The 10,386-nt window shown below is 36.9% G+C and overlaps 1 protein-coding gene across 2 annotated transcripts; it reads left to right on the forward strand.

The window, feature by feature from the left end:
- The first annotated feature begins 764 nt into the window (after nucleotides 1-764).
- On the forward strand, nucleotides 765-8,811 carry LOC132181261 (F-box/FBD/LRR-repeat protein At1g13570-like). 2 transcript variants are annotated; one of them, XM_059594393.1, is made up of 5 exons: nucleotides 765-970; nucleotides 5,799-5,858; nucleotides 7,111-8,034; nucleotides 8,152-8,310; nucleotides 8,423-8,811. In XM_059594393.1, exons 3-5 carry the CDS (start codon nucleotides 7,189-7,191, stop codon nucleotides 8,696-8,698), a joined length of 1,281 nt encoding a protein of 426 aa, XP_059450376.1. In that variant the 5' UTR covers nucleotides 765-970; nucleotides 5,799-5,858; nucleotides 7,111-7,188; the 3' UTR covers nucleotides 8,699-8,811. The 2 variants fall into 2 exon arrangements, with proteins under 2 accessions (XP_059450376.1, XP_059450375.1); XM_059594392.1 differs by lacking the exon at nucleotides 5,799-5,858 and having other exon boundaries at nucleotides 766-970.
- Nucleotides 8,812-10,386: the final 1,575 nt, after the last annotated feature.

The raw sequence follows: 10,386 nt of genomic DNA on the forward strand, positions 1-10,386 counted from the left end.
TTTTAAAACAAACCTAATATTGGATCCACCTCTACTTAGGTGAGTCCTACAAATCTAATAGGTGGTTTTTTTTTTTTTTTTTTTTTTTTTTAATATATATATAGAGAAGGATGGGAGAAGGACCGGTGTAGATACATTTTATACATTCATGTAATATACCATGTATGATTGTGTCATTATATTTAGTAATGTGTCGATGTATAACCTATACTGTGACTTTTTATTTATTGAAATAAGTATGATAAATTTTTCTACGCACATTTTTTTGACTTTGAAAACTGAAATAAAGATGCATTTAATTTTTAAAATTAAATTATAATAAAAGAATTTCGTGCATAGCGGGTCATGTGCTAGCAATACATAATTGGGCTAGTAATACATAATTGTACATTTTTATAAGATTTTGACAAGATTGAATACTTTGACTTCATGCCTTTAAACCCAACATTTATGAGCTAGCTCACCAAATGGCCGGTAAATAATCTTGGAATCAAGACTATGTAGAATCATTGGAGTATTTATAAATTAAATAATCTAGACTTTTTAACATTTGTTTTTTTTATAATTTTTAAAAATTATTATAAACACAATATAACAAAGTCTCAATCATCTAATTAAAAATAAAAATAAAAATTAGATTGAAATAAATTGATTTGATTCTATTATTTATTCTATTCTAAAATAAATTGATTTGATTCTATACAAAAGAATTGATATGCTCTAGAAAACTGATAACTCGAAAAAAGTTTGTGATTGGAATAAATCCTCGCATAAAAAGCAGTTGAAGGAATTACAAACTACTGTTACAATAAAAAAGATGGAAAACCAATAAGCAAAGAAGGGAAGGTTTTGGAAACACAGAGTTTCGTCTTCCCAGTTCCCAAAGTCCTCAGAAGTATAAACACCTTTTGTTGGTACGCGACAACTTCACCACTGGTTGTGACCACGGCCGATCACCGCCGATGGCACGGTAATATTCTTCTTTTTTCGCGCTCTCTCCGAGTATATTTATGTATTATGTGTGTGTGTTTACGTGTATTTATATGTATGTGTTATTGGGTCTGTGTTTTTTTTGATAAATAGGTGCTAAAGTTTGTAGATTGTTTTGAATTTGTGAAGATGGCATGTGCCCAGTTGTAGTTTGGATTGGTGTATTTTTTTATTTTTTTATTTTTTTTTTCAGAAATGTTCCATTTGGTTGGTGAAACATTGGAAAATAAGTGAGGATTTGGAATGTCATGTAGCTGGTTGAGGGTTGGAGTGGCAAGTTTTTTCTTAAGAGAAGTGTTGCATCCATTTCTTGTCCATCTCTTTTGTAAATCCATGATTGAATATGTGGGATTCAATGGTGGATTTGCCCATTTCTTGTACGGAAATGGGCAAGAGATGGGCAAAGAACGTCTCTTTTTACACTGGCATATGTGGATGGAATTTCACAGAAGTTTAGATTTCTATTAGGAAACTTATGTTGATTTTACTAATGGCAGAAGTGAGAGTGTGTAGGCCTTCCTTTGTAATTGGATATATTTAAGTGGATCATGATCGTTTTCTTTTTACTAAAACAGTAAAAGGGATATTTACATACATGCTATTTCCGTTGGGAATGTTCTTTAGCTAGGGATTATAGCAGCGTTTACATCTGTGCGTAACTAGTGCAGAAAACAATGAAGCTCGATTATTTATTATATAATTTGTTTTGGTTTATTTGTGCCAAAAACTGATGATAGATTTATCCAGTTTAAGTCCTCACAGGACTCCCTCTTGCTAGCCTTTATCCAGTTCTATCTTGGTTTATGGTTTATGGGTGGTTAGTCTAAAGTGCATTGGCATACAACAAATATGGGTTGTCAATTCATTATTGTTTATGGTAAAAAGGCATGTACTGGAATTTCCAATGTTGATGAACAAAATCCACTCACACTATAATCCCATCCCATCTTAAATGCCTCATGAAGAGATAAATGTAGGTTGCAACATGGAAAATTCCTACTGAGCTTTCAGTTTGGAATCAAAAGCGTTGCCTGTTACTGCCTGTGAAAGTACACAAGTATGCATGTCACAAGTTGAGGAAGATTTAACTGAGCCTATTTGAAGCTAGAAAATGATGGATGTTATGTGAAATCTGAAGGTAGTCAGTGATGGTTTACTTCACTGTAGCTTGCTTTGGGTGCTCAAAAGTATTAAAGAAAAAGCAAACAAAAACAAAATGATGCTAGAAAATTTTGAAAGGTTTCTGGGATTGTTAACACTGACTGAAGCATGCACTTCTATACAAGAAACATTTGGTTGTTCTCTAAGCCTTTAGAATCCAAGAGAAATGTGGTGCTTCATGTAAAATATGTTGCCTGATTTCAAGTGATGTTCTGTCCAGAAAGATAATTTGGGGATTGAATAGGAAATCATGAAGCTACCTCAACTTTAGTAATATAGCCATATAAGAAAGGGGTATATGAAGGGAGACAAGTCTCCAGGTCCCGATGGCTTCTCTATGGGTTTTATTAAGGCATGTTGGGGGGTGATAAAAGAAGACTTTATGGCAGTTTTTTGAGAGTTTCACAGCAAAGCAAGTTTTCAGAAAAAGCCTAAACGCATCTTTTATTGCTCTCATTCCTAAGAAAGTGGGGGCTGTGGATCTCAAGGACTTTCGTCCGATAAGTCTTGTGGGGGTGGTGTATAAACTTATCGCTAAGGTCTTAGTGAATAGATTGAAACCTGTGTTGTCTAAGATCATCTCGAATTACTTATCAAAAAAAAAAGATCATCTCGAAGTCTCAAAATTGTTTCGTCAAGGGGAGGCAAATTCTGGATTCGGTCCTTATAGGGAATGAATGCATTGATAGCCGTCTCCGCTCTGGGATACCTGGTTTGTTATGCAAGTTGGACCTTGAGAAGGCATATGATCATGTAAATTGGGATTTCTTATTGCACCTTCTACAGAAATGTGGTATTGGGAGAAATGGAGAGAATGGATAGCATTTTGTATCTCTACGGTTCGCTACTCAGTTTTGGTTAATGGAGAACCAGCAGGCTTTTTTAGTAGTACTTGGGGGATTCGACAAGGAGATCCTCTCTCTCCTTTGTTATTTGTTATTATTATGGAGGTGTTGAGTAGAATGCTGGTGGAAACTGAAGCTAGGGGGCTGGTTGCAGGTTTTTCTGTAGGTCCTGTGCACAATCCTGGTTTTAGCGTTTCGCACTTGTTGTTTGCGGATGATACACTGATTTTCTGTGATGTGGATGAGGAACAACTTCGTAATTTATGCCGTCTTTTCCTATGTTTTGAAGTTGTTGTTTCAGGTCTAAAGATAAATCTGCTGAAGTCAGAAATTGTTCCTATTGGGGAGGTGTAGGATCTTGATTTGTTGGCTAGCATTTTTGGTTGTCGGGTGGTTGGCTTACACATGAAGTATTTGGGGCTTCCTTTGGGGGCGCATTACAAGGCTACCACAATCTGGAACAGTATGCTAGAGACTATGGAAAGGAGGTTGGCGGGGTGGAAAATGGGTCTTTTATCAAAAGGGGGGAGGCTAACGCTGATTAAAAGCACGCTTTCTAGCTTACCAACATATTTGCTATCTCTTTTCCCCATTCCATCGAGTGTGGCAAATAGGTTAGAGAAGATGCAAAGGAATTTTTAATGGGGTGGTACCAATGAGGAGAAGAAGTATCACTTAGTTAAATGGTCTTTAGTCTGCTCTCCTTTGCAGAATGGTGGCTTGGGGATTAGAAATCTGCGTAGGTTTAATCAAGCTTTATTGGGGAAATGGTTATGGCGTTATGCTATGGAGAGGAAAGCTTATTGGAGGAAGGTCGTTGGAGTAAAATATGGGAGCATGGATGGAGGTTGGTGTACAAAACAGGTTGAGGGGTCTTTTGGTGTTGGGGTTTGGAAGCATATTAGGAGAGGGTGGGAGTCTTTTTCTAAGTTTATCAGATTTGAAGTAGGAGATGGATCCCATATTAGGTTTTGGCATGATATTTGGTGTGGGGATCAACCTTTGAAGGAGGCCTTTCCTAAATTGTTTTGTATTGCTAGAAACAAAGAGGCTCGGGTGAGTGATAATATGCAGATTTTGAATGAGGAAGTTCATTGGAATGTTCATTTTTTACGAGCGGCTCAGGACTGGGAAGTGGAGGTGGTGATGGCTTTCTACAGCATATTGTATGAGACCTGGCACCATTCGGGGGGTGTGGACCGCATTTGGTAGATTCCTTCCAAGAGAAAGCTTTTTGAGGTGCAATCCTTCTTTGGAGTGCTTTCTTCTTCTTCGGAGAGGCACGAGGTGGGGAGCTCTTCTTTCCCGTGGAAGAGTATATGGAAGGTTAAAGTTCCGCTTAGAGTAAGTTTCTTTGTGTGGACAGCTACTCTAGGAAGGATCCTCACTTTGGATAATCTCCGTAAGAGAGGCTTGATTGTGGTGGATTGGTGTAGTATGTGTAAGAGGAGTGGTGAGTCTATCAATCATCTCCTCCTCCATTGTGATGTGGCATGTGCTCTTTGGAGTGTTCTATATACTCCTTTTGATGTGAATTGGGTCATGCATGGTAGGGTAATTGACCTCCTAGCTTGCTGGAAAGGCCAAAGAGGTAATAAAATGGTGAGGGAGGTGTGGAGAATGGCCTCTTTGTGCCTTATGTGGACTATTTGGAGGGAGAGGAATGCTCAATGTTTTGAAGATAAGGAAATGACAATGGCGGAGCTTAGCACTAGGTTTCTCAAATTGTTTTTTCTTTGGGCAGGAGCCTTGAATATCCTCAAGTTTCTACCATGCATCAATTTGTGGACTTGTGTTCTTCATTTTATCTTTAAAGGGTTGTGTGTCTATGTATACTTCTTGTGTACTAGGATTGCGCCCCTTTGTGCTTTTTAATGAATCACTTATTTATCAAACAAAAAAAAGAAAGAAAGGGAAGTATAGCCTTTAGTCCTCCAAGAGATTTATGTAAGGACATACAGTGGTATGCACTTTAAGGGCCATATTGCGACCTGTATTTATGGCCTAAAGGCATCTACTCCTAGGTTAATTTACAATTACGTGTAAGCTGTGAAAATAGCAGTTTACCAGCTAAAATGACATAAGTTGGTGGTCTAAATATAAGATCTTGATTAACTAGAGATTGAAATGTAGTGAGAATGATGTATCTTATGGTTAATTGGAGGCACTAATGCTTGTCATGGTATATAGTAATGGATATTTCAGATGTTTAAGGTTGCAATGGTAAATGAGAGTAAAGGGAAAGAGGGTCTTTGCACTTTAGTAATAGAAGGAATTAAAATTTTCAAGCGAGAAACTTTTGTGGTTGCTACAACACAGATGTAGTAGTCATATACAATGTAGCAAACCATACAAAACAGTAAATTGTGACAGAGTTGGATGGAAGTCCTCAAGTTTGACAAAGCAATTCTTAGTGCAACAATATATTTTCAATTTTCTTTGTTTAGTACAGCTTACTAGTTTTTAACATGGACAGAGTAGAGCTGGAAAAAGGATGCCATCTAATTGAAGGGCTTACAAAAATTGACTGTACCATATAGTTTTGACATTGGAATTCACATTCTACTCTCTGAAGTATTTGAATGATCATTCGAATATTTATTATCATTCTATTTTTTTGTATGCCGTTTTAAAATCTAGTTCTGAACCATAATTCCTTGAAGGGCTCATGTCTCCTCATAGTCTACAAGATAAGACATGTCACTACCGATGCTTTCCCAAGAAACCGCCCCCCTTACAACCAAAACCAAAAAAAGAAAAACTAAAAACAAGCAGTGATTAGTGTGTTATGAATTTTTGCAGTCAGGAAGGCTTTTTGGCGAGGTGGAAGAGAGCAAGAAGCAAAGATGGGCCTTCATCATTGTGAGAGGAGGATCTAAATTTTCTACATGCAGTTGCACTAGTGGGTTAGCAGCATTGTAGTTGTATGGGGTTGTATTATTTGGGTAGTATGAAAAAAGAAAAAACTGAAATTTTATACAAGAAGAAAGGCATATAGCCTGATATAAAAATACCTGTGTAACTGCACTCATAATGACTTAAAGATATATTAGTAGATGTGATACTTCAGGCCTTCTGGGCTCGGCATTGAGCCCATAGGTCAGATGGATGCCCCAACACAAGGGTGCAAAGGCATGTGTGGTCATTTGGAAAGATATGTGTGGTATGTAAATTGGGATCAATAGGGACTGTTTTGTAATGGACAAATATACAGATACTAAAGCGGGTGGAAATAGACATAGACCAAGTCATAGATGCATTCGCATGATAATATTTGCCTGTAATATGGAATACACAGGGCTAAAAGGACTGTTGTAATGGATAAATATTCAGTTAGTAAAGTGGGTTACAGCAGGTGGAATCAGACATAGACCAAGTTATAGATGCATTCGCATGATAATATTCGCTGTAAAATGCAATACGTAGGGCTTTAAATTAATTGGCTGCACATTGTTGCATTCTATATGCATGGTAGAAAATGGTGTTGACTGTAACCCACTTGAAGCCACCTTAGATACAAAGAATGGCCTGATACATGTACTTTTATATTATTAGAGACCGATGCTGCTGACTTACCCCCAACCCAATTCTCCTATGTTTCACTTTGAAAAAAGAGGACCCTGCTGTTGAATCAGTATTAACATTTTTTTTTTTAATTAGTAAATCAGTATCAACATTTTTATTTGTGCTTCAGAAGGATAACTGGCCTAGCGGATAAACTAAGTTATGGGTTGGCAAGACTAGGTTATGCAATATGTAGGAGTGAGAAGAGAAACGGTTGGGGAAGTTAGGGAGGGGCAAGGAAGGTTGTTCTACTGGGCCTGTGCATCACTTTGCTACTCTTCTTATGAACCACTTTGCTTATTTGTTTAAAAAAGAAGTAATTAATTTTGCTTATTGGTATCACTACCATAAGAAAAGCAGTTGCATGGCACTGATTTTGGTTGAATTATATTTTTGTTGGTGAGGGTGGTTAGTTATCCCCTATGGCCTATCTGAAGAATATTATCTGATTGTTATTCTTATTTCATCTTATTTTGAGTTAATCTTTTGGTAAGTTTGAACACTTTCTTGTTATACCTTGTGTTTATAATTTACCACATTCTTTTCATAGGTTAATGTACTTTGCCTCTGAAGTATCTGCTTTATTGAAGAATTGACATCCATTCAAATTTGTTCATCTGAAAAGAACATGAGGAAAACTGACCAGCCTGGTATGACTGAGATGGAAAAGCACACAAACATTGATAGGATTAGCAATCTACCATGGGATGTATTAGATACCATTCTTGTGCACATGCCATTAAAAGAAGCTGCAAGGACCAGTCTCTTATCAAGTAAGTGGAGGTATAAATGGACTAGCCTTTCACAGTTCATTATTGATGATAAATGCCTCTCCAGTTGTTTATCAGACAAAGTATTGAGATGGAAAGAAATTATGAAAATCATTCATCAGGTCCAATCAAATCACAGTGGTCCAATAGAGAAGTTTAAGCTTGCTGCTTATTGCCACCCAATCCATTCTGATTTGGATCAGTGGATTCAGTTTTTAACTGAGAGAGGTATTAAGGAGTTGATTCTTCAGGAGTTTGACTGTGTTAAGCGTTTTAAGTTGCCAGCTTGTCTATTCTCTTGTCCACAGTTAAGTTGCTTGGAACTTTATGGGTGCGTAATCAACCTATCTACTTCATTCAGAGGATTCAACTCTCTTGCAAGCCTTCATCTCGCTCACAGTTCCATCAGCAGTGGCACACTGGAATTCTTAATTGTTAACTGCCCAGTTCTTGAGAGATTGACATTGTTGAACATTGATCATTCAGCTGTTCTTAAAATCAACAATCTTAACCTGAAGTATCTGAAAATAGATTCCAAGTTTGAAGATATTTGCCTCAAAAATGCTCCGCTCCTTTCAAGTGTTGATATTCGCTTGAAGATGATACCCCGGCACCCTGATCAAGGACCAGCTTGCAATTTGGTCAGGGTTATTGGTTGTCTGTATGGTATTAAAAAGCTTATTTTGTCCACTCATTTTCTTGAGGTAATGATTTTTCTATTTTGTTTTTCTGATTTTTGTTTTGTTTTGTTTTGTTTTGGTTTTGTTTTTACTTGACTTTTAATTATCTTTCTTGTATGTACTTGCTGCATTTGTTGCTAGTTTCTTGCTTATAATGATGTACCAGAGAGACTTCCTGCCATGCTAGACCATCTTTTTGCGCTTGACCTAAGGGAAGTACGATTTGACAGTTTAAAGGATGTGAGGGTCTCATTTTCAATGCTTAGTAGCGCCCCAAATCTAGAGGAACTCATAATTTCGGTGAGTTTGGTTATATTTTCTTTCCGCTTTCCGGATTGTTGGCCAAGATTATCTATTTCTATCTTGTTTGATTTGATGAATTTGAGTTTGATATCCTGTTGACCTTGTTTAGGTTAGCAATTCAAGTGGGGTTTTAAACACCGTCCTGGATTTTCTAAGGGCACAGTGCCTATTAGACACTTACTTCAACAAACTTAAAGTAGTGAAGATAAGAGGTATATGGGGCACAAGAACCGAGTGGGAGTTTATCAAGTTTATTCTTTCTCATTCACCGGTGCTTGAGGCAATGACTATTGTCAAATACGGCGGCGAAAGGATTCCCGACTCGCTGTTTCTGCAAGTTGATCGGGCTTCGGATCATGTGAAGGTTACCAGTTTAACCTTGTAGGCCTTGTCTCTTCCTCCAGCCATCCCTTCTGTCTTTACATTTTTACATGTACCTGATTTAAATCCTAGATTATCCTGTCAGAAATTTATAAAAAAATTTCAATCTTCAAACCAGCTCTTTCTTTTTTTTTTTTTCTTTTTTTTTTTTGGTATATCCCTTTGACAGGAACAGACTGAATCAAAGGCCTTCAATATGCTGGAATCCGTCTGTGGCATTGAATCTCGGCATTCAATGAAAGTTGCTTCCTTTGGTTAGAGAGAAGTTTTTAGTTTAGTTTTTATGGGACTCGTGGGTCTCTTGATCATTGGTAATATAGGACACCATATATTTATTGAGTCATCATGAGTGTTTTTCACCTATTCGAGCAACTAGTGCTCAAGAAGAGATTCTGAGAAAAGCAAAAACTCAGCCATTTAGCCATACCCTCGGCACACAAACTTGCGCCTCTATTAACTTTTTCCGTAGAGCAACGGGAGGTTGCAAGAATATCGGAGATTAGGAATATGATTCTCTTCATTTTTAATGGTTTTACACTATTTAAATTATTTTTAAAAAGCAATTATGAGCTTTTTAAAAATAACATTAATTTTATATATACCGTTAAATGCAACCATAAATTATGAGCTTTCATGTTGTGGGTAGCATTGAAAGGTCACCAAAGATTTATTGTGATAATAAAGCAATAAAGCTGCTGAACTAGTTATGTATTTTTCTTGTGGGAGTTTGTATGTTATAGAGATGACACTCATAAACGTTGCCAGTAAAAGTTTTAAGTTCATGAAGTGTACAATGTCTAATTTTTAAGATGACCTATGTTGCCTAATTGGGAGATTGTAAGAATTTTTTTGTAAATGAGTCTACATAGATCATCTAATTTATACATTGTATATTGTCAAATAAAGACCCATTAAGTGTGATCAATGCACTAAGATGACTGGGCCATCGACACGTCTCTAGAAGCACAGCTTCTTGATTATGTCACGTGCATTAAAGTGGTGCAGGCTAAAGTATATGTGTAGAGACCAATTTAGAATGTGGATCATCTCAAGTTCAAACAAATTTGTCCCTTTGTTTTAAGGGACCGGTTTCTCTCCGTTTCATTGTTCCCATTACAACCAATTTAGAGGCCCATTTAAATTCATTTGTTTATAATGGGTAAAGATGGAATTAAGACTCTGTAAATATGTTGTTGAGGTCCCCATTCCAAACTCTGAAACTCACCCATACACATCACATCATTGTGTGAGAAACCTGAGAGTTGGAAGACGAACAAGTGCAGTTTCAATAGCTGCAGGTATATATGTCTCTTTCACTATTTTCTTCAATGCTTTGACATGAAATCATGATTTATGGATTTCTTTGAAATCCAACATGGAGGAGGCCCTACAAATTCGCATTAATGTCATGGCCTGACTTACATTGGTTTGTACATATTACATTGAAGTGGCTGTAGGGCAATTAACTATGTCTTTTTCAATTCTGTAAAAGTTGATCAAAAATAGATTCTTTATGCAAGCACTGTGCCAATCTGACTGCTCCTTCAGCTATCTGCCAGCATTGGAATGCAGGAGAAGTGAGCTGAAATCAATCAAGTTTTTGCTAGCAAACTCCCCCATACTTGAGATGATGTGTAGCAATTGGAATGATTTTCAGTGCGAGCCAAATGAATATGGTGCTAAGATTTTGGA

This window comes from Corylus avellana, chromosome ca5, assembly GCF_901000735.1.
Source record: "Corylus avellana chromosome ca5, CavTom2PMs-1.0".
NCBI classification, from domain to species: domain Eukaryota; kingdom Viridiplantae; phylum Streptophyta; class Magnoliopsida; order Fagales; family Betulaceae; genus Corylus; species Corylus avellana.

Bases quoted from the DNA above. Each gene is read 5' to 3' on its own strand.
- LOC132181261 (XM_059594393.1), top strand. From the start codon at position 7,189: ATGAGGAAAACTGACCAGCCTGGTATGACTGAGATGGAAAAGCACACA. The intron at 8,035-8,151 runs GTAATGATTTTT...ATTTGTTGCTAG, and splicing joins TGTCCACTCATTTTCTTGAG to TTTCTTGCTTATAATGATGT. The intron at 8,311-8,422 runs GTGAGTTTGGTT...GACCTTGTTTAG, and splicing joins TAGAGGAACTCATAATTTCG to GTTAGCAATTCAAGTGGGGT.